Consider the following 27777-nt stretch of genomic DNA (forward strand, 5'->3'; position numbering starts at 1 on the left):
CATGCTCTTTCGGTCCGTAAGTGTGTCCGTTGAGGCAAAAGAATTGAAAACATGTCGATCGCTTGTCGAAGCGAACTGTGCAACTGTGAAATCAGATGATTGCTTCACTCTGAAATCAAACGACTCGTTGCACTTTCACTCGAGTTCTTTGCTCGTGGAGGCAAATAATTCAAAATCTGTGCCGTTTGAGGCGGCTGATCCGTCCACTTCACCAACACCCCCATCCCACAAAAAAAAAAGCGTTTTCAACATTTCTTCCCCAATATGGGTTATACAAATCACTAAACCTGCCATGACCCATTTTCAAAACCAATGCTTGCTGTAGTCATGATTTTTACAACTCATCCAACTGAAACCTACTCTCCCTACCCTCAAAGTCGACCCCCTTTTCCAAACCCATTTACTGTCTAATTAAATCCCCACAACTTTATCCCCCTTCGCCAGCACCCACTTTCATATTGAAATCACTAGTTTATTTTGTTCCAATCATTATTATCGAGTTACTAACAAATCTCGTCGAAAGTTTATGCGAAATAGAAGTCAACTCCTAGCTTTTAAGGAATAAAAATGTGGCATGGACGCTCTAGAATTGTTTTATTAAAGAATATGTAGCATAGACCCTGGTCCGTGACAAATACGTTGTATTTGTGCTAGAGTGTAATAAGTTATATTGAGGAGTAACTTATCTGTCAAACAATATGACTGGGGTCGACAGGTTAATTTTATCTCAGACAGCGTTCCGTAAGCGTATCGTCCACGCGTGATTTGTTGAGATCAAATTTGCATTTTCTAGTATTAGAAAACAGCCGCTTTCACCGCCCAAATGTTTGCTAATTTTACGCCTCGAATTCAACAAATTAGGCTGACAAGAGAGCAGCTAGAGCAATCGGTGAAAAGTCTAGTAGAAACTAGGAACGAGCTTCGTGGCTTTCTCGACAAAGAATGCGCCACAACGAACGAATGGCAAGATTTCGAGAAGGTGTCCAAGCGAGTTGACCAACTAAGTGATTGCGCTGCTCAACTGACCGAGCGAGCAAATAGCAGGTTACAAATTGCTTTTGTCGGTTCAGTCGGCGCTGGAAAGTCAACTATGATAAATACTTTACTCGGAGAAGATATTATGCCTGTTACTCGAGCGGAAACAACCTTTTGTAACGTGGCAATAACCGGGACCAAGGACAACCACTGGAAAGCTTTTGAAAGACGTTCGAGAAAAGCGCTGGAGATTACCGAGTTTAAACAACTTCTTCACGTGCTAAAAGCCAAGGAACAGCGGGAAAGAATAGGCATTACTCCTTCCAGTGTTATCGATGTTCATTGGCCTTCCGCGCGATGCAAGGCTCTGGTGGAAAGCGTTGTATTGTATGATACTCCAGGCATAGGCGAGCGGAAAGCTACGGATGATGCAGTCATTGATCTCTGCAAGTCTGTGGATGTGATTGTGGCGGTCATGGATATCCACAGTCCCACTTTGCGAACCGTAAGTTAATTAATACAAGTTGTAAGCATACTAAATAGAAATAGCTTGTTGAAAATATCGTACTAGGTGGCTGAAGGGGAAGTATGTATATTTATATTGGTTCAGTTGTGAAGCCGGAAGGAACGACCCGTGTCAATTGAAATCAGGGAGCAAACAAATTACAGGTTCTTGTTGCTACCACATGGTATCTCTGGGATAAAATTTCTAGAAAAATCCCCGATGCAACTGTATGTACTAAATTTTAGGGGAAAAATGGAATTTATTACTGTTTAATATTCAGACACACTAAAGAGGTTTCGTTCGACGCCGTCTTGGTCGACAGATTTAAGGGTCATCAGTTGCTAGGTGACCTGTTGTACTTTGGACATCCGTAGTCTTGTAGGATGGCTGTTTGGTTATCCAGTGCTTTCGTTTACATGTCTGCCGGTCATTTTTTCAAAATAATTTTACTTTGACTTCTCAGTTCAACAACTGAAGAATAAACTTCTTTTGCCCGTTTCAACTTGGCTGAATACTGCGGAGACTTCGAGCAAATATTTGAGGACTTCATGGAGATGGAAATTCTTGATTATCCGACGTTATCTGGAGGATACTGTTCACGAAGAAGCAATGAACCAAGTCCAAATTCTATCTCGTAAAATATGGCCCATTTATTGTCGTCTGCAAATGACCTCGCCTTTGAATAGAAGCGAGACTGGGGTTGACTTTGCTTGGTACAATCCTCCATGGTTTTGATTCGGTGAATGCAAACTAGTGAGCACAAAGAACAACAAGATTTCCATATAAAAAACTATGAAGTTTAATTTGTATCGAAACTGTGTCAACTACAGCCTCGCTTCCACTCAGAGGCCAGGCTGTACAGGTCGAGTCTTCGCCGGTGAACCATATTTCTACATAGTAGGTTTTATTTTACTTTTACACGTTTACATACTTTGTTCCTTTGATATAATAGATTATTACAGTAATCCTATGTGAAAATATGGCTGATTCACTTAGTATGAATATTAACTTGCTGTCGTTGCAACTGTAAAATGAGTTGTTGATATTTACCGCTCTGCTCCCATACGGCTCAACAACAACATGAAGGAAATCAAAAACTACTGTTTTTACTTACAGGTAACAGCGAGAGCTTTATCTCAGATCACGCCATGTCGTCTTGCTTTCTAAAATCAATCACAGGAAGCCCTCACATCAAATTGGAAAAAAGAAGTATAGTGAAAGATTGATTGCCTTTCCCATTGTTTTAGTTCGTGTCTTTTCTGCAAGTGCCTACCAAAGGAATAGGACCAAGTTGCAAAGTTTGGAATTCCTCGGAAATTCCGACCACACGCCAAGGTTTACCGAACGGTTTCGGAAGAAAACTCGGTGCCAATCCTCACGTTAGTTGACCTTGCCGGTGTAAGTTATTGAAAATGGCCGCTGCGAAGATCAACAACCGAATGGTTTTTATTTGATGTGAGAACCCTATGTGGTCATATCACTAGGGGCTGTTCAAATGGAGGGAGGAAGATCCTAGCACCAGGAAGATTCTAGAGGGCGGATCATCCTAGCGCCTTATGTTTTCTCTTTTCAGTTTACATGCAAAAAGTTGTACTTGGCCCTGGCGCTAGGATCTTTCTGGAGATAGGAACTTCCTAGCTGAGAGAGCCGGGAAGATCCTAGCACTAGGGAGATACGTACGACTTCCCACTGTAAAGCGCGGTACGGGAAACAATGTCACACACACGTCACGCTGTCCACAACTTTATGACACACACCGTCTACAAGTGCTCCCAGTGAACGGCAGTGTTGAAAGCTTGAACAACAAAAATTAAAACAAAAAATGTTCTAACATTGAACAAGATCCATGAGGCCACTTGCTTTTAATTATCTTCCAGGTTGTTGACTTTGTCAAGGCAGTTAACTGTACGTTCACATTGGGGGTCTTCACCAAATGGGACTTGTTCCGAGGAAACAATTTTTCGGACGAGTATGGAGATACTACAACAGAGGACATCAAAGAACGTTGTTTTACAGAATTCATGAGCGCTGTGTCGGACAGAGGAAAAGTATATTTTGTGGACTCCCAGACTCAAAGAGACGCAAGGAACCACTTCTTCAACCAGGTAAAGTTTTTTTTAGTATTGTTGTGGCAACTAAGACGTTGTCCACCAAATATTATTCCGTCCATTGCCCATTTTAATCTTGAATACATAATTTACATCTACATCATGTCATCAAAGCGTAATATGAGAATTTGTATGGCCTTAACGTTCGATACGAAAATCAAAAAACAACAATTCCCCCCCCCCCCCCCCCAAACAAACCCCTACAGTAATTACATCTGGTGTGTCTTGTTGTGCTTAAAAGGTTTCTCAGAGCAAAGCACTTCCAAAACCTCGCTAAAATTCGCTTAAAATTCAAGCCTGATAATTGCAGTTCTTTGAGAGCAACTCATTCTTGGAGAAGTTCATTCCTTGAGACACAAGCTTTCGTTGAAAGCAAAGTTGAATTCAAATCGGGCGCCGACAAGCGTGTCACTGGAATTGCATGGCAAACTCACGGTCAAACCTAGGCACGGGTACTTAAATTTGCTCGACAGGGGGAATCCTCGTGAAACCTTTGGCTCGCAACAAACTACACACACGCACACACCCTCCCGGCTCAGGGCAGTTTTGTACCAGCCAGCCGTACATTACCCGGTCTAGATATAGTTGAGTTGCGATAGCCTATCATTTATGACAATTTGCAAATGCGTGGTAGTCTCTTGCTTACTGATAGAAACAAACAGGACTATGTGGAAAACAATCATCTGTGATAGGCATAATATAAATGCCACTATTGCAGCAGTCAGATTGCTCGCTTTCCTCTTAACTACAATACCGTATTGGTTTTTGTTTATGATTTTTTTACCTGGCGCTGAGTAATCCACTGATAAAGGCTAGGCCCTTTTCGCGAACACGCCAAAGATCAGTTCCTGGAGTTTCCTTTCTTAGTTACTTTCCTTTCGTTACTGGCTCCCTTCCTTACAGTAGCGATTAGACACAGCCATAGATTATTTCTGAAACTGCTTTGAAGGTTCAGCATCGCAAAGAAGCATAAAGCGGTGTGTGCTCGAGTCAAGTAGGTCAGGACCTTTGAAGCTTCGTACATCCTACTAGTACACTTGTCTCTACTCCTAATTGCTTTTCAAATTAATTTATCAAATAGCATGAAGGCTCATCCACCTCCCACGGAAAAAAGTCTCCAACATCCGACACACTGACAGAATCAGAAGGTGCCAGAGGCTTTAGAGAGTTTGAGTACAACTTGGTCGAAACTTCAAAAGGAACCTTGAAGTTTGACACGTTGAAGTACGACCTGCAAAAATTCATTGCAGAAGCAAAGACCTTGGCTGCAAACTTGTCAAGAATCATGGACGACCGAAAGCTACAACGAGTGCAAAGAGTATCCCGACGGATGAAGGTTGTTTCTGATGTGCAAACAGCCACAGACTCGCATCTTTCCAAAATATCAAACGTCCTTATCAGCATCCTGGGACGACTCCAACAAGATAGGGAGCTGATTGCATTAAAGGAGCAAATGGAGTATGATCTCAGAAACCGGGTTTCACGAGAGAACGCGTTAGACAGATGTCGTGATCGCCTTAACCGCAGATTACAACAACTGGTGGAGAATGACCGTGACCTCAGGAGACAGTTAGACGCCATTTGGAATTGTTTGTCTCAGATAGCTGACGGACCTGGTAGACTCTCTCTGCAAGTTAGTCAGCCCACTTGGACCAGTGAGGATTTCCAGCTGGATGAGAACTTTGCTTACAGTGACAATGGTTTACGCTCAATTTTGGTGAATCCAAGTTTGCCTTCCAGAATGCTTTTCTACGGATCATTGGGCGCAGCCATTGCTGGAGGAAATTGGGGTAAGTCTTAAATAAAACTTACTTAACTAATTAAAGGAGAAGTGTTACGGGGATTTGGTGTCATTTCAAAAGCTCCCAAACCTTTTTCTCTCCAGTATACTAAAAGTGTTGATAAGTATCTCTGGCCAAAGGTGGACTGGGTCGGTAAAGTGGATTATAAAAGCTAAAAAAAAGCTAGGCTTACTTTTTTCAAGTTGTGGCACGTTTCCAAAATGCATATAAATTCAGAACATGCGGTTTTCCTTTCAAGAATATTCAGTTGATTTCTTTCTAGCAGTGTTCTAGAATTAATTTGTAACTAAGTGAAGGTATTAATGCACTATTTTCACCAAAATAGGTTAAAATCCCCGAGACAAGTGCCATGCATAAAATAGTGAGTGAATAATCAAGCTTTTTTCGTATCTCAGCACAAGGTGGTTTGCTGTGTAGCATTCCCGTATACTTTCAAGAATTACGCTGAAAGGGCAGCAGGGTGGGACAGAAACAAACAGAGTAAAATGTGTCTTTTGCTGTTATTTTGTTATTATCTTTTTACTGTTTGTTTAGCCTACAAATAAAGGCCAACCCGATCTTTTTGCCACGTACGAACAACTGACTGTACGTCTCATTCGTTTCGCGCGTTATTTTACAGCACAAATGGTGCTGAATATAGCAATCTTGCCACCAAAGTGAATCATTTCCTGTAATTTAACTTTGTTTCTTTGAGTCGAGCGCTATATATTGCATGGCATCGCGTTGCATTGCAATGTATTAATGTTGCACTCAAACAACAACTTTTCTGCAGCTATTTTGTCAGCGGTTGGCGTCCCAGTGTTGAACAGCGTACTTCCATCTACCGATTTCTGTGAGTGGTTGAGGTACATTTGGCCAACAAGCGACGAGGAGATTACTGCTGTCCAAAATTTCTTCGTCACCAAAGTCAGGCAATTGCATGAGGTAATTAACTTTGAGTGGTTAGTCTGGGTGAAACAAGTAACTGATAAAACAAACGGTGATAAGGATGGGACAAACTTCACATACACTGCTAGTGCTTTCTGTACAGACACAAGGCGCATTTGGCATTACTGCTAGTAATGGTATGCACACTGCACACACTGCTCGTTTTCGGGAGTATGTCATATATGATCCTGGAAAAATGACCAAGCTCACGTCTTTTTCTTTCCCATTGCCCATTGATCAGACGGCATCAGACCCTTTCATAAAGAATATCTGATTCTAGTCTTGTTTTAAGGTAATCATTTCATAGCTCATAGCATTAACAATCGGTCATACTTGTCGATTACCTAATTGGAAACAGGTTGCTTGCGAGCATAGTTTTGATCGATTTACTGTGTACCAAAATCGCGGGCGCAGGTTTTCAATTACTTCAGGTATGAACTGCAAGTCGGCGAAGGTAAAAAATTATTGGGGGGGGGCCTCCCTAGTCCCCCCCGGTTCCGCGGTCCATGCTTTGTAGAAGGTCATAGGTTCGACCTCCATGCTCAATTGACTTGAAGATACAAAGCAGTAGTGTATTAGATGTTACATATCAATAGTTACCCGACGCCCAATGCGTGACCATTTCTAGTTATACTTTCCAAATTGCCTGAGGATCTTGAAAGGCTGCTACCAAACCTCACCCTCATTTACTGAGTAGTTTACATGGCTGGCATATTATGTCCTCTGCTCGCTGCTCCAACTGTTCTTTATGTTTTTTTTTTCTTTTTCAGGAGAAATGCAGTGAAGTAGCAATTGATGGAATTAGTAATTTGAAAGAGACAGCTGACTTAAGAATTCGAGGTGCAAAGAGATCCCTGGAAGACGACCTCAAGTTTGTGCAAGATGGAGACAACTTTTTAAACAAAAAAAGAAAGATAACCGACCGACTACAAAATTCGTTTGAAGCGTTTGAAGATAAGGTCCACGACATCTGAGGTATTTTTGTGGGAGTGCTGAGCCCGAGTTGTGCTGACAACCTCACTCTTAGGGTGAGATAATTTTCCGAGTTGAGATAGTTTGCAAAGTTGACAGAACCTTGAAATATCAGTCTAAATCCATGGGGGATCTAGGGACGCCCCTCCCTCCCGGCCCTCCCCTCCCCCTCCTCCTTGTTTTTAAGCAAAACTGAGGGACGAGGCGCCGTGATATTTTGTTTCACGAAGACAAGCAAGGGAAGCGTTCTAGATTCGAGAGCGCAGCCCCACTTACCTGATGGTCTGTATCCGCCACTGTCCATTTGAATTCAAGAATCAGTTGCAAACAACTTCAAGTCGGTTCCGATAAGTGTTCAAATGGACTTTGTCAGCTGATTTTGGTATCACCATAAAAAGATCAACTCATATTTGCATCGGTAGAATATTTTAAAATTAGTTCGTTAAATAATGTACAGAAGAACCTTGCTTACTCGAAGTCCCTAGTTGGTGTTGAATGTCAATCATTGTTTCACAATCTCGAGTCACTTTTAATTTAGCACAATACGTTAGTTTTAAGATACCCTTTGAGTAAAAAAAAAGTTTATTTTGGGAATTTATTCCACATTATAAGAACATATGAAGGACAGAACAAAGGCTGAGATCTAGTGAGGGATTTTGATACACCAGTCAGCTTTGCTCTGAAGTTTTGAGGTTTACCGACTGACGTTTCTTTTTTTAATAAAGATCGAGTTATCGGAAGGAATTTGAGCTAAGGGAAGGTAAAATCAGTTCGAGTGAGCGGAGTTGTACCGTCTTTACAATGTACAAATTATGTGCCGATGACTTTGTAAATCATGCCAGTCCTTTGTAAGAAACGTCAATGGGTTTTTCTTAGTTTTGCTTACTAATCTATGTAAATAGGCAATGGACTGTAACTCGGCTAAGACTTTTTTTGTAATTAACTGAGAAAGTAAGTTGTGAGTTTTTTGGTTTGGCCTCTCTTGGTGAACTTGTTTTCTTCCCATGATGACCGAGGGGAGAGATCATAACTTGTACTCCCCCTACAAACCATTTTTACTAAGTGTTCTGTGATTATTCTATGAATAGTGATAACGGTTCTTGTATCAGTTAACAAATATAGTGTTCAGTTCAGTATCTGAACAGATTGCTACCTATTCTATAATTAAAGTCGAACTGTAAACTTTCCAAACATTTTCGTGCATTCGTAACATAGCGGAGTCAAAAATTTTAAATCCCTAGTTTTGATTGTTGTCAAATAGTAATCCCCTCTTGAAATCACGGAAAATCCTAAGGAATACAGTGATCAGAATTTACAAATATCTCCAATAATTAACCCTCTTCAGGGGAAGTGGTATTCACCGATTAGTAACTAATATGTATATCAACTACTTACACTTCAAGTAGCTTTTGAAGGCGTGGACCACCTCTAAGATTTTTGAAGTCTTGTTGCTGTGGTGAAAAAGAAAACTCGCAACACGGATAGAAAAAAGTTAAGGTGTCTTCACACGCCAAGCTTAGGTTTGTGAACATATCTTTAATAACAAACATTACACAGGTTTGCCTGTGTGAAGTCGCAGGCGGATTCATCCAAAATGGATTGGCGATTCTAATTCTTAACTAGTCAACAGGTCCACAGCTACGCAACTTGGCTTGCCTCTATTAAAGGCCGCATTTTTGTCGAACAAATGTAAAGCACTTCACTATTCCCCGCTAAAGACAAAAATATTGAAATGCATTACCAGCATCTTTAGTCAAATCTTCTTCTTTTTTGATTTAAGAAAACGTAACTTCAAACATTATGCCTTATTAATTCCCGATCACAACTGAATACGCCGCCTTTGTTGCTTCTCTTGGCCGCCAAACACTATTCAAATAAATATATCATATTGCATTAGCCATTCGAGGAAGACTACAAGCTCTATAGCTCCTTCAGGACTCCTCGCCGCTCAGCCTCTTACTTATTATTAAATTTCTTCTTTATATTCCTTCTGTAAATGTTCATTGTATTGTATGGGTAATCCAAATAAAAAAAAAGAAAAGACGATTGATGTCGACCTAGAAGCACACTAGAAATTAATAGAGTTTTAAATGAAATGCAGGTTGCAAGGTGCGTGGAGCAGATAATAATATAGCTTTGAGTATGCGATAAATGGCTTAAAATTTCTAGGTGGTCTTATGTCAAAGGTGGGCAGGCGTGTCTACAAACGTAAATTATAAGCTCTTTTTAGAAGTGAAATGTCACTGGAACGTTCAGTTTTAACTCCAAACTGAACATTAACAAAACTTTTCTTCAAGATCTCAATCACTTTTAATTGTACGTGGAGAATTGGCAATTATTGGAAACTTTGAAGTAATAGCTAGTTTACGAGGCTCCAAAAACCTTTTTTATCTGTTGTTGATGTTTATCATCAGAAATTCAATTGCTATTAAAAGCTTAATATCAAAGAACGTGTAATTTTTCAGTGTTCTTAACAGCTACATACTTAAATCCTCGGAAAGGCAAAAAGCTACTTATGATTTCAAAACCACCGCCTCTTGATAAACAATGATTTAAAATGCTTTCGGAAGTTTTAAAAACGCACGCCTGCCCACCCAAGTAGTCTTCGAAAAACATGAACAAGACCATGCACTACTGTAATGAAAACCAAGTGGTGACTTTCTATAAACAATTTAAGTTGTGAAATCGGTCTACTCATTGGACAATGCAGACTACAAGATCTTGGTTCGTGCATGGCTAGGCGAAAGCGAGGAGGGAGTGGGGGGGGGGGGGGGTAGTCTTCCCATATTTAGGTGAAATTGGACACATCTGAATATTTCCGTGTTAGTCATCGGCGGTTTGAAATGATAGCTAGGTTAACAATTTGTCTCACGATTTAGTCACTTAGGAATAGACTGTTGGTTTTTTTTTTTTCTTCTTTCTTTTTTTCTCAATAAATATATCCAGACGGGACTAGCCCTCACTCAGACACGACGTTGCAAGCGCAACTAGGTCTTAATTCATGTAGCTTAAATTCTCTTGAGCACATTTAGCTCTATTTTTTTTTTATTGTAAATTTCATGTTTTCTCATTCTTATTGAAGTTTCTTGTAAGTAAGTGCATCTGGAGAATCAAAACTAGTATTTTGTTTTTTCAAACAATTCACTCGTGGACACCAAAATGTAATATTATTAAGAGCAAAATTGTGTTCTCTAACCAAAGGGTTTGTTTGAGTAAAACATGCGAACTCCTTAGATGACATTTACAAACTCATTATCTTTGAAAGCTAGAACAACAGTATTTTTGTTTAAAAAAACGATTATACGATTAACTGCTTTCTTTGAAACACGTTACATTTGCCGCTCCAGGGGACCTAAGTCTTCTGTTCCAGGGTTATTTTTCCTGTACTGCTGAATTGTTCGCTTTTGCATCGGGTTGCATGGTTGAAATTTATATCAATGTTCCGGTTGTTCTGCTGTCAGCTACGAAAGAGATGGGAAGGACTCTAAAATGAGTACACGTAACTTGCAAAATGGACCAAAATCCTAAATAACCTGACTCCAGTGTTCCACGAGTGACCTGGCTTTCAATGCATGCCACAGGATCACCCATAGCAGCATAGACTGTTCGCAATCGCCTATTTTTCCTTGGGATTTTCGAGACTAGTAGGCTTCCGTCGAAGTCGCACCATCTTATTTTGTAAAGGCGAGCACAATTTGGGGAGAGTCCCTTAACTACCGAGGCCCTGGTTAGGTTCTCCAGGAAGCCTTCGCCGTCATAAACCAAGATGGCGGGAGTTCGATCAAAGCGTACGAGACTCGAAAATCCCACGGAAAAAATAGGGCACTGTGAACAGTCTAATAGCAGCTAGTCCAACCATATTTATGTGTTCGTTCTGGCATGATTACCGATCAAATGGTACATCAAGATTTGAGTTTAAAATGGTAGGGAAAAACATCTTGTTCAATGAAAAGACATCGCGAGATAGTCCAAGTGCCTAGAGGGTTTCGATTTGATTGCAACTACTCTCTTCGATTACCTCACCTTGTTAAGAGCAAAACCCTTTGAATGCCACCAGTTTGCTAGTTTTGTCTTGGGGGGGGAGGGGCTGTCTTGCGTTGCCATGACATCCGAGGGCACCGTTTGCTCACAAGGTAACGGTGACGGCAGCGAAAACATCATCATTAAAATGAATACGCGTTTGTTTGTTTGTTTGTTGTTGTTGTTGTCGTTTTTTTTAACGTTGTCGTGAGTATTCCAACTCGATTTGAATGTCAAATGTAAGTAGTTTTCCTGGAGTTGAATTCTTGGAGACCTCACCCAAATTTAGAAAAAAGGAAGAAAAATTCGTCGCCGTGTGTTTACGTCCTCCATAAAACGTCCCATCAGGAAATTTCACGAACTAGTCGAACAGGGAAGGTAAAGAAATATACTAAAAAGTGTAATACTTTGGTTATTAAGCCTGTTGCTTTTTTGACGTTTTCGTTGCCGTCGTCGTTGCTAAAGCTTCCTAATGAAGCATGGTGGAAACCGTGCCAAGAGCTCCTATGATGGACACAAGATCGAAGGATATGGAAACAGCACACAGTTCTCAAGGGACCATGGCAATTTTTATTGTACGAAGCAAAACTGTCTTCAAGTCACCAACGTACGAAAGAAATTCAAAGTTATGCGTCTTACAGGGTAGAAAAGAACTCTCCTTGACACTGCGGATACTTACGAAAAGGGATAGTTTCAAGGGTAGCTGCCTTTATAACTAAGGTTCGTGATTGCATCCAATTACTTCGGCATGAATTACTATCTTGTTGATGTTTAAGTCATGACCTTCTGATAGCCAATCCCAATCAGATTCGAGAATGTTTATTATAGTTGTTAATATGTGTCAAAAGCAACTAGTGTTGTGATAAAGAAAAATCAGGGGTTCGACTGTGGCGCGGACTCTCTTTAAATTTTTTCTGTAGTCCTACGCATGTGTCAATCGGAATAACAGGGACTTTAAGAAACTACGACGGCAACGACATTGTCACTTGAAAATAGAAGTTCGCGTTGCTTAAACGTCTTAGCGATTATCCCTATTCTTTCAACTTGTACAATGTGGCCAAACTATCCAGCAACAGGAATGGTGGGAAAGGCTTCAACTTGAGACAGAGAATGAATGTATTCCACACAAAACCTTGAAGGTGTTCATTTCACGTTGTTTGGCTGAGTACGGCAAAGAAACGCAGCAAAATTGAAAACACACCTGCAGGGCCTCTGTTTTTCTAATTAAATGCTATTGTTTTATGACGTTCTCGTTGCCGTTGCCATAGTAGCTTTTTAAACTCCCTAATTTTTTACCTGCCATATTTGCGATAGACTGATCTTACTCTTGATAATAATTTTGAAAATTTTGCATCAGAAATATTTGTAAACAAACCCCCCAACAACAGGTACTATGGATGAACTTTACACTGACTGGTCAGACTTAAGGATTTCCTCCACAAACTGTATATACAAGTCTGGCACTATGATTATGGTTAAAATCCACTCTGCTGGTGCAACGCGAAAGAAAAAATGAACGTCCAGAGGAAACCTAGAATTCGAAAATAGTTTTGCAAACTCATCAATAATTCATTAAGAAAACAAAGTAAACTAGCCGTGAAAGAGGAGATTAGACATGAGATAAGCGGAGCTCCGCTTTCAATTTATTTATGAAGTAGTAATTTATGAGATGCTTGCATCAGGTGCTTGCATCAGGTATGCAAACACGTCGGTAAAAACAAATTGGTTGAGCCTCGTTTTTCAACCTTCTCAGGGTATCTGGTGAAACAACATTCCTAGTGTTTGATATATTAGCTCAACGAAATGTTTTCTCTGAACTCGTCAACGTCAATTGCACTTGAACTCTTCTTTATATTATTAATATGACTGTTATTATGCCTTCTGATACTATCAAAGTAAGATTTCCTACAACTTACGAATTGAATGTGACGAATAAGTGGCTCTTACTTTTTACATTTCCAACAAGTATATGTTATTAACGTTACAAATCCACCGAAAGTCTCTTACAGCTAATTTTGTTGTTGGCCCTTCTGTTTCTTCATCTACTCCTTCACTGGAAATGTCTTGTTCACACTACACCTGTCTAACGCTGCCTCCTCGATCGCCGTCCACCTTTGTTCGAAGGGTTCCTAGTCTCCGCTATCCAATCAAAATAGGGCTCCACACGCGTGAAAAAATTATAACGACCTTTGATCCCGCATCCCTCGCCCCAGCTCACTAGTCCGGCGACAGTCCACCGATATTTCCTGGTTTTGGAATCATAGCGTTCGCGCAAAAAAGGTCCCCCACCATCTCCCCGACAGGAATGCTGACCAGCCTTTTCACCGTCTCCCGCACAAAACATAACACTGCTGTTAAATGCCTGGCGGGTTCTATTCCTGCAAACCTTGTTGGAGGAGATTGCCAGTGCTATATGAACAGTGACCTTGGTTCGGCTTTTCTTGCGGCTCTGTTTTGAAGATTTCCTGTCTGGTTTTACGTGAGTTTGTTTCTCTCCCCACCCAGCCACGTAGCCGTGCTTTCCTGGTATTGCTAAGTCTTCGTTCATTTCCGGCAAGCATACCGGGCTTACGTACTTTCCAAGTTTCACTTTTCTATCCAGCTTTACAAGGGCGATGTCATTTTGGTGATTTTGCCGTTTGTAGTTGTTGTGAATATAAATCTTAGAAGCTTCAATGACCTGTTCAGGACTTGTCTTTCTGTCTCCCAAATGATGTCCACCGGCTTTTATAGTGTATCTAAAAATAGAGTATGGAGTTAGACTTCAATAAATCACGTTAACACATTGCGCTCTAAATCAAACCTTGTCGACATATTAAGTCAATACTAGACTTAGTCATAAACCTCCAAAACGGAATCACTTTCAAACGCATTTCAATCAAATCTTTCTTACAAATGCGGACCAAAAACTCGTTCTTACAAGAGTCCAGAGATCCTCAGCCTGATGAATCGAAGCAGTTATGGACGTCCTGTCCTTTAAAATACATGCCTCAGATTTCTATAATAAAACATTCTTAGAACCAAATTGAACTCCACTTGGCTCTCCACATACCCATTGCCGCAAAATAATCAAGACAAATTGAAACTTGTCCCTTGGCCCGGTGACAATTCAGTAGGTTTTAAACTACTGAAAAAAGTGGGACATGCAACAAGTATAAGAACGTTTTGTCGGTCAAATTATTCACAGGAGAAAAGGAGAAATCGCTTAGCTATGACAAGTGATGATCCGGTAACTGTCTGTGTACTTAATTTTTAGAACCCTCTCTCTCGACATTACCTTGAAGCTGGACGAATGATTGGCCTCCATGTTTTAGAATAAAAACAGTGAGCCGCAGTAATAACCCATTCCTTGTCAATTAGCGCACCATTGCAGACATGGACACCTTAAAACAAAAACAAACAACTGAAATATTAGCATAACAAGAACCACACACACCAAAAACCAAAATCGCTAACAAAAGTATTTATCAAAGGAATTTGCCCTTCTCCTTTGGCTTCATGAAGCAACTTGCAACTGCTTCATTGCTGTATTATTGAAGCGTCTTTGGGATATTCGTTAATCCGTGTTACAAACTTGTCCAACTTTAACAATTTTTCGGAGGAGGATTGATTTCGTGTTTTTCATGATTATAGTAAGGAGGGACACCAAAAATAAAATTGATGATGATGAAATTAATCTGATTTATCTTGAAGGAACCAACGGAAAGACTTCTGGCTTAATTAGTATGGACTTGTAATATAACTATTGTCTTCTCTTACCGTCCCAGTAGATATTGATTTGCCAGGGCCATACGCCGCTTGTTGCCTTGTTGCCGCGTACATTTCTTGCTCTTGGTTTGGTTACACTAACACCACATTCTGTGGGATCTTTAATCAAATAATTTCAATTACACATTTGTTAAGTTTCCCTTAGGTAATTCTTGAAATTGAGTAGTGTCCTTAAAAAATTCCCTTGATCTCTAGCCCTACAGGTACAAAAAACTTCTTAAACCCCTGAAAATTGCGATACTACGACCTCCGGAAAAGCTGATTGTCTCTAGTGGCAGTGAGACTAACTAAGCTACAAGACAAGATGGGGGCGGATTCTGTAGCCAGTAACCAGTAGTGTTGGAATAAGAGCAATACGAGCGAGATTCTAAAGGCTGCTCAGTAATATTAAAAAGAATTAACTAAATGTGGGTACTTGTTCTGAGAAACTTCAAACCTAAAGCGAATAGAATATGGTGGATACGGCACTTCTTCTACCATGAGTGTATTTATTGGACAAACTAGGTATGTCGCGTCTTTAAGCAAAGCGAACTGGAAAAAGGTTTGTCACTTTACCTCTTTTCCGCATGGTCACGGTTCGCCGCACAGCATCAAATACGTCCCCGTAATACCTTAGAAATATCACATGACTCTTCTCTGGCTGAGACACGACCGATGATAATAGCCGTTTGTTAGGGCTCTTTCCAATGGCAATGGAGAAAATCTGAAATGACTGCTCGCTCTCCAACAAACGAGCTGCCTTGGGATGACTGGTGCCTATGTTCAAAATCCCAGTGCTTATGATAAACATGGCTTTGTTGCTGTTGGTTCGCGTGTTGGGCACCACCCTGCGTCTTGTCATGTACATGGCCCGGCCTAGGGATGTCCCGCACCCCCCGGGTTTGTTAAGGTTTCCGATCTTTTTTATTACTCGGTCTGAAGGCGATGCGAAGTTTAACACAGTGTATGGCTTGTTGTTGTACGAGACCACCGCCACACGAATGTCCCCTCTCCTGTAAATAAGATGCAAATCAACAGATTAAGTTAGAGTCTCTTTCCAAAGCAACGTTAAAGTGGATGATCAATTGAGAGCTAGAACAGATATCTGGTCACCCCTTCCCCCTTCCCCCTCCTGCCCTTCAACTAACCCACTCCCAAAGACACTCTCGAATACACGACTCCAAGACCCTTAATCGAGAACTACTGGATATCCCGTTATTCAGTTCTGCATGGGAGAAGTTCTAGGTACAGAGTTCTCATATTATCCCACAACAGTTTTAAGAAGAAGCTGAAAATGGCTTTGGTTTCTAGTTTCTCAATACTTGTGGTATAACATTTGTAATCGTAAAGCATGTTGTCATATTTTATAGCCGTTTGGTACACCTGTACTACTCACAGAATAGTGGCTGCTAAAACTCTGATCAGCTCTTGAGCAAACTTGAGTCCAATTTTATAGTCTTCCTTGGAGACGCCGTTAGATCCATCAACCAGGAAAATTACATCCAGTCCTCCGTTATAATCTAAATCAAGCGAGCGACGACTTCTCGACTCCACTTTGAAACAGGAGCCATTTTTGCTGCAAGGGTGTTCAACATGATTATCTAAGAGGTTGTGGCGGATAAAAGCTGTGGCCTCCTCTACATCCATGACGTTTCTATCTGAAAAATTAATGCATTTCCTGCATCATTACATTTTTTCAGTAGAACGTTAAAAGCTCACATAACCTTTACAATCAGAATATATTGTCTTAGCAATATTCGTTCATACGCAAACTCTAGGGAAAAATTCCTTATTTAAAGGATTCTGCAATCTTGGACCCATATAACCGAACTGGTTCTAAATTGCCTTTCTCAGAACTTAGCTAGCTGAACCGCAGGCAAAGATTACCACTTCTTATTATATAAATAAACGGTAACTAGCAGTACTGTTCCATTTTCTCAATGTCAAAAACCCTGTGTTGTTTGATAACAGCCGTAGTTCTGTACGATACAGTCATCTAATCACACTCTTTAGCAATGTCGGAGCTTTTCGAGACTCTTAGCAAAAAAAGGCAAGAACGGCATTGGGAAAGAGTGGAAGCTCTCATTTTGTTCAGGCTCTCTTTGTTTCAATTCCTCTTCTTCTGTCTCAACTCCACCCGTGTTTTTTCAGCTCTCATCGAAAGCGACCATTATCTGCAGGCACTCAATCCAGAGCTCTTTGTGTACCAATTTATCACGCTGTCTGCAGACCGCTGTTATTTGAAAATCTGACACCAAGCTTCACTTACCTACGCATACCGGACGAGTGGTCCAAGTTCCATGGTTCTTACACTCAATGCCGGCTGGACCGTGTATTTTATAACCTGGGGCGCATCTGTATTCTACCGTGCTACCAACGTTGAAGTCTGACCCGATGAAGTGCCCGTGACGGATTGTTCCCGGGTTTCCACAGCTTGTAACTAGTAAACGATAAAACATTTCAAGAGGTGCAGTGTGAAGAGACAAATATTCGGTTTTATCAACTGAGTTGATGAGTTAGTTTGGCCACGTAAAGAGATTCGAGTGCTGACTTTTCGAGGGTAAGCCCTTCGTCAAAGCGAATTTTCCAATCCCCCACCCACCCAGACCAGCCCTCTTCAGGAAGTGTCAATAAAGTTTGTATTGTATTGTATTGTATTGTATTGTATTGTATTGTATTGTATTGTATTGTATTGTATTGTATTGTATTGACCAAGCACCACATTTTTTTCACAAACTTACCCCGATTTGTGTGTAGAAGGACTAGTTCAAGACTTTCTTTTTTTTTTTACAATAGGTTCCCCGCAATTTTGTTTCCCTAGCAACTGTTCTTGCGAATCAATGATACTGAAACTGGAACAAGACAGGAACTGGAAAACTACATTCTATTTCTTGCTAAATGCTAAATTTACTTTTCACAAAAGCAATTTCTTCATTTCAACTAACTGTAGTTTACCTCATAAGTACGTAACTTATGATCATCCGGGTGAGTGTAGTCCTAAGAAAGACTGTTTGATGTGACATTGACTGACTTTCCGACAACCTGAGCGAAAGTCATCTTTAGAGTCAAGTAAACTGTGGAAAGTCAATACTGAGATGGTATAAATGTCTCTGATTATTGACCTGATTGGTCAACGAAGTCCTGTAAAAAGTGATTGGTGCGTTTCGATCCGTCTTTTGTTAGCCAAACGTCCGTGGTCTGTTGTCAGTAAAGCTCTCTATTGTTTGTCTGTCTTGTTCAAACCATTTACTGAAGTTAATTACCTTTTGGAAATCTGCATTGAGGCTGTTTTCCAAGGAGTTTGCCATCTTTGCAAAGGTGGATTTTGTCTCCTTCTACTAGCCTGTAGCCATTAATGCAATCATACCTAACCTTGGTATAATTGCAGCAGTGTCTGATGGCTATATGAAGAGGACGGTAGCGAACAAGTTCCTTAACAATTGACTCACAGGTGCTTTTGATAGGTGGACCTGTTGCTGGGCAAAATAAACCAATCATGTGTTATTCGATGGGACACATTTTGCCGAAGATACTTCGTGTTCTGCTTGAAGGGAAACCCATAATTGTCTACAGTAGTTAAGAAGACGTCACTTTGGGGACGTGGGGGGGGGGGGGGGGGGAAGGGGCTAAAAGCAAGCCCTCTTGGAGAGTAGTAAGTACTTTCTAATTTTGGTGCTCAATATAGAAGACCTGAAGTCGTGGGTTTTGCCGTTTTATTTTTCTTTTCCTTTCCTTTTTTTTTTTTTTTTTTTTGGATATTTCAACTTGTCTTGATATTGTTATTGGTACTGAGCGACCCCTATAGTTACGTTAGTTCGTCATAAGATTGGTAATTTGGCCCCTAATTCAAGTTTTCGTCTCTAGACACAAACTACTTTCACTTGCACCAAAAGAATTTCCGTGCTCATTTCGTAGGCTAGGCTTTGTAAATAGTTTCCTTTAGAGACAGCAAATTAGACTCTTGTAAACACGCCTTATTTATTTATTTATTTATTTGTTTACTTAATATTTTTGTTTTTTTCGATTAACTGAAGGCGTAATGGAAAAATGAATCAATGTCTTCACCTGTAACTGCGTTCATCCGCTTTTTTGCTTTTGTTTTGTCTTTTCATAAAGAAGATATAATTAATTGCATTATAATTCGATCCCAAAACACATCACAGACACAAAAACGCATGCTGATGAATATTCACAATTTAGATAACAATTATCCAAACAAACACGTTTGCCCAGTTTCAAGAGTTTCTTATATTTGACAACAATCGTGGTCATCATCTTTTTTAATCCAGGATTTCTCATCCGATTATACATTCAAGTTAGCCGGAAGGGAAGGGCTTAGTCAAACATAACTTGTAAAGAAAAAAAAACAACTTAAAACTTTAAAAAAGCAGATTTCACGCTATTAAAAATTGTAAATAAAAAAATCTTTTTCGTCGTTTCCGACTTAGTTTTGAGCTAAGAGATTATGTTCAGTATTAATTTTGGTTGACGTACCTGTCTAGTTTGTCGAGATAAAAAAAAAAAGGAGTAAGATTCATTGAAAAACTGGCATGAAACAAAACTGTCCTCAACAGCATTTTTGTAACTTCTTGTAAGGTTCTGGATTCAGCTTGTTGTCAAGAGTTGGACTTACCATTATGATCGATGAAAACTCATTTCGCACAAAAACGTATTTTTTATTTGGCGTGCGTTGCCAACTATAAGTAAACAATGTTCTTTTGTCAACGTGTACGCCGTTTTATCACCCCACACATTTTAGGCTAATTTAATTATAGCAGCGGTAATGAAAACTCGCGTCTCACCTGTGGCACCTTGTTGGAAACCGCTGACTGAACAAAGGGTTAAAATGAGTAAAACCAGCGCCTGCAATACAAAAAGAATACCGAGCATCTAAGAAACGTTGAGGTTTTCATGTCTTGTTTTTCAATATGTCAATAGCTAAATGTTTGTGGTGAAAAACAAAAATCCCAAAACTAACAATTCTATGCACGATAGTTAAACTTGCCGGAGATTTATATTGACAACAAACTATTATTGTTTCATGCATATTTAGATATTTTATATTTGTACTTAGAAGCATCGATCGTTAACCTTGAGTTGAGACAGAAATCGCTGGCAATTGATGTTTTCGTTGCAACCCATTTCCATCGTCTGGAGTGGAAACGTTAGGTGACGATGACCTTTTCCACTTTTAGTTATGTTGAATTAGTTTGTCTTTTCATCCTGTGATGAATAAAGTTCATTCAATTGAATACATACCATTTAGTGTCCTTTATAAACCAAATTCAACGGTTAGGCAATCAGTCAACAAACAGGCGAGCTAGAGAGTGCGGTAGCATTTGTCTGTGATAAGCACATATGTTGCGAACATGGCTGGGTGTCTGACTTTACGACTTTTTAAATAGATACAAGGGAGTTCTAAAAAAAAATCAGCACCAATTAATTCACATCTGAAATTCAACCCCTTTGTAAATCTAGAAATTTCTTTGATAATTTTTGCCGTAAGTGCATATTTTAAGACATCTGATCGGTTTGCTATGTTGAACGGTTTTAGTTCAGCCGTCGTAAAACCAGACCCAAAGAAATTACCCTGGCCAATCACAACAGACGAAAACAGCAAAATTAACACATCAGAACTCAAAGGCGTCAAGTGCGGGAAAACGCGTGCGAGTAGTTTACGATAGTTGTGATTTTGCTTCTTATTGGTTGAAAAGTAGCGCGAGTTTTGCCAACCAATCACAAACTGAGCTTGCTAAAGCATAACCAAAGCAAACACGACACTCAATGTGATAAACCGCTGCAAGAAACAATAACTTGACTTTGAAGTGTTCAAATCCATGTTTTCAAGTTTTCGAAATGGTAGATAAAATACTGAAGAGTGACCGTTCACTGAAAGAAGACTACCGATTTTCAAACGACTGTTTCTATAAATTTCACAACGTGAGTCTTGAGGATGTTAACGTATTTTAGTCTAACGTAAATGCTTCTGACGAGGTTCTTTTGCTACATTAGTACGTTAATGTCAGGTATGTTACAAAATGGTTAAATGAGAAGTCAAATCACATATAATGGAGAGGTAGAAATTAGTGCTCGCTATGAGCAGATCATTCTAATGGAGAGGTAGAAATCAGTGCTCTCTATGAGCAGATCATTCTGATGCAAGAATAAAAACTCAAAACACTTAATGTGATGCGTGCAGTCTTGGGCAAAAATCATGAGAGAAAAGCGCTCAGGCAAAAAGGTTTAAATAATGGAACTGCTTGCGTGGTCGGCTGGGATGTATTCGCCCCCACCCACGTCCAACTTCTTTTCCCAAGAATACTGATGCCGTATATGCTGATAACAAAGTCCAGCTGACACCCAACAAACAGCTTATAACGGCAAAAGCTTCTTCGGCGGCTTTTTACAAAAGATATCTTTGTGGTTCAGGCTTTTGGCTGATTAATACATCCGTCTTTTTTGCACGTAAAACTGTCGCTTTATCGCGCATTGGAAGGGATTATGAACAGATAAGACAGTTAAGAATTATATCTAAGTCTTTTTCCTGTGAAATCATCTAAAAAATGAAGAAAAGGTCAAAGGATCAATGCGTAAGTGCCAATGCTTATTTTAAGGTGCAAAATAAATTATAAACTTTTTAATTAGCAAAGAAATTATAATGCGACTGTGGTGAGGTGATGAAATAGATTTTATGGTTTAATTAAGTTTGCAGTTTAAAAATTGCGAGATATGAATGAATAAAGTAATTACTAGAAGAAGTTTCGTAAGAGCTAATATTTATCAAATTGAAATACAAGAAGTTTGGCTCAAGTGGATAGGCCAAACGATATCACGAATGATCTAAATATTCCCTCATTAATGTAACCTTTGCATTCGTCTCGTTAGCTGTTTGAGAAAAAAAGTACTAGTATTTTTACGAATCAAACCGACTTCTGAAACATGGTAGCAAGTATTAATAGCTTTTAAACATAATAGACCAAACAGTAATCTTAAACGCATCCTTCAGTTTCTTACCATACGTTGTTAAGAGGAAGAGACACGTTTGATCAGTGATCAGAGTTTTGGTGTCGTATTGAGAAGTTAGACGTTGATTTTTGTTTGGGGTTAACAATGTTTACCGTTCATAAAGTTTATCTTGTTTGACCCACGATAAACAGATCATGATAAATTCAATTTGATTTATCCCGTAAGGAATTTCCCCTCAAAACAAATCTTTGAAGGACAACTTATCCGGCAGAAATCATGCAAAGTCAAGGTTAGAATAGAGATAATGACGAAACAATTCAATGTCGCTGTTTTCCTTTGTCGAAGGACATAAATAAATCCTACATCACCTTATATTGCTCTATTTGACAAAAATCAACGCTTAGAATTTGTCTGGGGACGTTGAACTCGATAGCAAATATTTTCAGATGAATTTGTTTGTGATCACTTCTATAAGAAAACGTTGATATAACAGTACGATTGAGTAGCAATGGAACATTTATGTCAATGTCCAAACGAAACATAACATCAAGACCGCAACCAGAAAATATACCTTAAAGTCACGGTGCTTGTTCGTTTCCCCCAGCTTCCGATGACATTATCACGTATATCTTAACAGGAAATGGTAAAGACGGGAAAATATATCTCCCTATATTTTTTTAATCTCCATTTTCGAAAATGGAATTTTAAATAAAAATAAAATATAGTTGGCGCAGACATGTCTTGTCAGGAGAGCCTCTTATAGGCCATTGCAAATCTCTAAACAAACACTGGTTTTAAGCTTCGATTTTATCCATATGTATGTAAAAAAAAAATTAAAACACTAATCCACTGCAGCTGCTTTGTGATTTATATTAAGAAGGCGGAAATAATCAGAACTGCGGAACTATTATTTATATTTCTAGGGGGCATGAATTCATGCAGTGTACGTCTGAAATATTTGGAAATAGTGTTTATAGCTTATTAATGACTTGAAGATTAGGTGTGTTTTAAATGCGTAATTATTGGTAAAACAAATGCTGACAAGAACCTCATACATTCATCAAGTAAGAATATTTTGTTTTGTTCATTTTTTTTTTCTGAGTCAAAAGCTCTTAAACATTAGTTCATTGTTTTAAAATGGGAAAGATTTCAGATTAGTTCAAAGTATTTTTTTTCTCATCTCAAGAATTAAAGTAATCGATTGTTTAAACGAGATCTTTAGTTGAGCTTATGGTTAATCGATTGGGTAAGTCATAAATGACAAGTGTATGTTATTCAAACTTCTATTATATCAAGTATCAATACTTTATAATGCACTCTCTCTCGGCAGTGATTTCTTAATTCAGAGAAAAGGGGAGAAAATTCATAGGGGTCTATTCCGGTGGCGGTTGGTTTATCAGATGATAAAATGTTTATGATAACACGAAATGTTAAGTTCTGCACCTTTTCGATCCTGATTAGATCACATCAATCAACGTAACAGGATGTATGCGCGAAAACGTCGCGACAGGGCAAAATTGTTACACAGGAAGGTAGAAGGATAAATCATGGCGTAAACTTGACTCAGAAATTTGAACATTGCTAAAAAGATCGTCTTTTTTTCCCTTTTTTTTTTTTTCTTTTTCTTATCGAGAGAAACTTTTAATGTCTCGTTATCAGCGTTATATGGAAATCTGTATTTGTTTATCCTTGAAAATATGTCACGATTATAAAACAATATCAGTTTATGTTTCCGTTGCATATTTTTTTTTGTCCGCAATATTTTGACAGTGTAATTCCTAACGAACAGTGATGAACTATAAACATACATGTACAGTTTGGTTGTCAGATGAACTTGGTGCTGCTGTTGTTGTTATCATTATTATTATTGTCACCGTTTTAAAACGTACGTGACCAAAGGATGGCAGAACTATATGTATTTCACTGAACGTTTTCCATATTACCCCAAGTTATACATATCAGCGTGCTCAAAGGTTTTCGTCGGGACCATTTTATACTGACGATGCATACGTTGCCTAATTTCCTCTATTATTATAACACTGCATATTGTGGACAAAAGCACATACAGATATGGATCTATCAGCCATTTACCACAAAGAAGTCAGGTCAGAAAACTTGTTTACAATAAGATTACACATGCTTCGGAGGCTAGGTAAACTTTTCAGTGAAGTGTTGTTTTAATATTTTGAAAACGCCCATAAAGCTTTTAAATAAAAATGGTTCAATATTTTAACTAGAATCGGTGCCTAGCTCAATGTTCCCAACTCCGCTTCATTCGTTATTTCAAAATTATGCTCGGAGAATAAAATTATGTGATCATGAAAGACTAAAGCGCACATATTCAGTTACTTCGTAGTACAACTTTAGACATGCGATGGAAAAAAGTATGCCTTATTGAGTATCGTAGGAAATTGCATCATTCAAAAAGCCTTTTCCGGAGTAACAGCGAGCAGAAACTTACAGCGACCCTGAGTTAAACGTTTACTCGTCAAAATAGTATGCTACTGATTTCTGTGAGTTGCACGACATGTAACATCAACGCCGAGCTTTATATCTCCCTTACTTACCAAACTCATGTTTTGGACGTGCGTCTGTTCTCGCTAACAGATTCTTTCCCTCCAACTGGGCAGTAAACAAAGCCTTCTTAATCTTCCAATGAGTGTTCTTTCGAATGTCTTAGGGCGAACTATCTCATCGCTTTATCAGCTCCAAGATATTTGATCCATCTATTGGAGGAATGAGACTAAGAGGCCGGGGCACCCTTAAACTCGAATGTCTGCACTTTTTCACCGTAACAAGTACAGGAGCTTTACGCGATATCATCATTATATTGACGCTTAGTTCATTCCGCAGGGAATAGCACGAGTTATTGAGTGGTCGTTTATAAAATCATAAAAACTCATCTCATATTTCCTTGGCCAATGAGGTTTTGCTAAATACCACTCAAAAAGTCATTTACATAACTGTCTTACGGAGTTTTCTGTTAATCGCGAACTAAAATCAACAATAAGAGATCCTGGCGCGTGATTAAGATAAGATTTTGAAAGAAAATATTTGAGGGAATACTTCGAAATCTTGTTATCTGTGTCAGCTTTCAGTCCCGGAGGGGGAGAGGGGGGGGGGGGGGGGGAAGGACTCGCAAGGGCATGGCAGTATTGGTCTGAATAGGGTATAGATTTTAATCGTTTTCGTCTAAGAGTCTGTAAACCGGTATGGATTTTACAGAAACGAGTATGGGAAAATTACATATTTTGGTCTGAAATACTGGTCAGGCTTTGAAGAACCGAGCCGCACACCTCAACCAAAAATTCCCAGGAGTAACCCTTCCTCCCCCCTCCCCCCCCCCCCCCCCTCCACGGGCTTTCAGTGTCTTTCACCTGCAAATGAATAAATGTGTTTACAAACTTGTCTAGAGGCTATTAATGCCAATTTAATTGTTTGGGAATTTTTTTAGTCTTCGTATCACTTGATTGACAACATGTTTTTGGAATTTGACTTGATTTGGAAACACTTGAGCACTCCAGAAGAGAAAGCAGCATTGCGTGTTTTTTCAGTTCATTTACTGCACGAAAAATTCGGGCGATTTGACAATCCGAAAGTACTACGGGATGATCTCTTCACATAAAACAGGCTCCTGTAATTAAAACTAGTATGGTAGGGAAGTTTAGCCAGTTGTCGAAACTTTTCAAAAAATACCACTGCTCCAATTACAGTCATCATCCAAGAGAAGGCAGAACATGTTTTCAGTTCCATTCAAATAGGTTAATTAGAAAGTCGACTCATTCACAAATTTATTCCTGTGAACATTCTTCGGTCCTTTAGAGAAACAGAACACTCAGTTTGCATCTTTCATCAAGGAAGCTTCTAACTAATCAATTAGACAAGGTGGCCGAGATGTATTGACCGACCGCATCGTGGGAAAAACCCATAACAAAATGCACCCAATTACAACGATGAGTGATTTACGCGTCCGCCGTAAATTGCATGTGAAGAATTAACAGATATGTTGAGAGCAGGCGTCCATCTCGAACAAACTTTACATGTGGCTAAATTTTCGAGGAAAGGAGGAGGTCTTGAAGCCTCTTCAAAAGGTGAACAAGCTAATTCGTATAAAAGTGGAACTCTTTGTACCACAAGTGTAAAGCGCGTCAAACTAATACAGTCAATGAACGTCCTCCAGACAATATACTCGAACAATAGCAATGCCTTTACAATTCACATGTCGGTACAGTAGTAGTTTCTACAACTAGATATGTTTTTACACAATGGAATTCCTGTTCCCTGATACTCTTAAGTACACTTAATCGGTACATTTGCTCTCGGATTGGCTTTCCACCACCAATCGTGAAGAACATTATGAAGAATGAACTGATTTAGCTAGTTAAATTTTTTTCATTCATTCGTTAGCTTATTTTAATCATATGATTTTTCCTTTTATTTACAAAATACCTTAATGTTAGAGCTAAGAGCAACAAGGGCATCGCCTCAACTCAGTAACGTTTACATATATCGTTCGGTACATAGCAATACTTTAGTAAATACTGAGACTCACCGGCAAAATAAATGAGTTTGACATCCAAGCCATCCTCTATATAGATCGACTCTTACCAGCTCATCAGGACACACTTGGCGAATTGCTTTGTTCAGGAGTCTGTTACCTGATCCTGCACACTAAACCCTTGAGTCAGTTCTGTATCTTTTTATCCTAGAGTGAAAATTGAGGTAGACTGGGCACGTGTCGAGGACACAACCCAGTGGCGGTATCAGAAACACCACGGGAACCTCAATTGGCAATGCAAAAAAACATCGCATTGATAATCTGCTTCTACGATAAAGAACAAAAAACAAAAATAACAGTAACAGTTATTGTTTACGTATCTTCCTGTGTATTGAGCGGAAATTAAAATTGCATTTTATTGTATTGTATTGAAATAAGGGCGGCAATAAGGATGGCTGTAGGAGAGATGACTGGTTACCACTTAGCACGTCTAAATTCCGGCAGCCACTTTGACCATGTTGGTGTACTCTGCTCGACCAAATGACCCCAAGATTCAAGAAAAACAAGAATTTACAGGTCACACTACTTGTCAGAGACCCTTGCTAACTCTTCTAGTAAGTAAGTAAGTGAACTTTATTTAAGACAGGGTGGCCCAATCGGCTACGGGGCTGTTATCCTGAGGGGCCCTGTATACCCCTAAAATCATTATAGCAAGGTAATGAATTACAATGAACGCTTGTAGTCTGAAAACTTGTGGTATTCGAACCTCTCTATGTACAACGGCCACTCTTGGACGGAATTTACTAGCCATTGCAGACAGGTGACATTTACGAGACAGCTTATTATAATATTGCCGTATGTAATTTTAATTATTTGCTTCTACATCATGTAACATAACATGAGTATTCTGTTTGTCTTTTGAAACAAGAATTACCATTATTATTATTATTATTATTATTATTATTATTATTATTATTATTATTATTATTATTATTATTATTATTATTATTTTTATTATTACTATTATTATTATTAGTAGTAGTAGTAGTATTAGTAGTAGCAGCAGCAGCAGCAGTAGTAATAGTAGTAGTAGTAGTAGACGTATAATACAAATTGTTATATAATATATAAAATACAAATTAGTCGCACGTGATGTCATTTTACATAACGTCTAGTTTACACCAGGCCGATTCCTTCCTTTGCTTAATCTGTTACATAAACCTAAATGAATGAATGAAAACAAATTAAATCAGGTTG

General features: G+C 39.1%; 2 protein-coding genes across 9 annotated transcripts; one reads left to right on the forward strand and one right to left on the reverse strand.

The window, feature by feature from the left end:
• Positions 1-735: 735 nt before the first annotated feature.
• Positions 736-9593, forward strand: LOC146483915 (uncharacterized). The gene is made up of 5 exons (XM_085105253.1): positions 736-1480; positions 3358-3585; positions 4670-5378; positions 6163-6314; positions 7088-9593. Exons 1-5 carry the CDS (start codon positions 824-826, stop codon positions 7289-7291), a joined length of 1950 nt encoding a protein of 649 aa, XP_084961379.1. The 5' UTR covers positions 736-823; the 3' UTR covers positions 7292-9593.
• A 2023-nt stretch (positions 9594-11616) lies between these two features.
• LOC146483916 (complement C2-like) lies at positions 11617-26660 on the reverse strand. Of its 8 annotated transcripts, none has more exons than XR_014863709.1 (10): positions 26575-26658; positions 19859-19919; positions 18320-18532; positions 17322-17496; positions 16453-16710; positions 15633-16069; positions 15069-15176; positions 14587-14692; positions 12052-14047; positions 11617-12016 (listed from the first exon to the last, which is right to left on the reverse strand). XR_014863709.1 is itself a non-coding variant. In XM_085105260.1 (10 exons), the coding sequence occupies exons 2-10, from the start codon at positions 20316-20318 to the stop codon at positions 13393-13395; spliced, it is 2010 nt and encodes a 669-aa protein (XP_084961386.1). In that variant the 5' UTR covers positions 20319-20474; positions 24590-24843; the 3' UTR covers positions 11620-13392. The 8 variants fall into 8 exon arrangements, 7 of the variants coding, with proteins under 7 accessions (XP_084961381.1, XP_084961382.1, XP_084961386.1 ...); XM_085105260.1 differs by lacking the exon at positions 26575-26658 and adding exons at positions 20316-20474; positions 24590-24843 and having other exon boundaries at positions 11620-14047; positions 18320-18526; XM_085105258.1 differs by lacking the exon at positions 26575-26658 and adding exons at positions 20316-20474; positions 24590-24843 and having other exon boundaries at positions 11620-14047.
• Positions 26661-27777: the final 1117 nt, after the last annotated feature.

Source organism: Pavona decussata, unplaced genomic scaffold (genome assembly GCF_977016875.1).
Source record: "Pavona decussata unplaced genomic scaffold, jaPavDecu1.1 SCAFFOLD_37, whole genome shotgun sequence".
NCBI lineage: Eukaryota > Metazoa > Cnidaria > Anthozoa > Scleractinia > Agariciidae > Pavona > Pavona decussata.

Excerpts from the sequence above, each read along its gene's own strand:
- LOC146483916 (XM_085105255.1), bottom strand. The coding sequence starts at position 26,607 with ATGGCTTGGATGTCAAACTCATTTATTTTGCCG. Across the intron at positions 15,177-15,632 it reads CGTGACCATGCGGAAAAGAG|ATCCCACAGAATGTGGTGTT; the intron begins GTAAAGTGACAA and ends ATTTGATTAAAG. Across the intron at positions 14,048-14,586 it reads ATCATTCGTCCAGCTTCAAG|ATACACTATAAAAGCCGGTG; the intron begins GTAATGTCGAGA and ends CTCTATTTTTAG.
- LOC146483915 (XM_085105253.1), top strand. The coding sequence starts at position 824 with ATGTTTGCTAATTTTACGCCTCGAATTCAACAAATTAGGCTGACAAGA. Across the intron at positions 5,379-6,162 it reads CATTGCTGGAGGAAATTGGG|CTATTTTGTCAGCGGTTGGC; the intron begins GTAAGTCTTAAA and ends ACTTTTCTGCAG. Across the intron at positions 6,315-7,087 it reads AAGTCAGGCAATTGCATGAG|GAGAAATGCAGTGAAGTAGC; the intron begins GTAATTAACTTT and ends TTTCTTTTTCAG.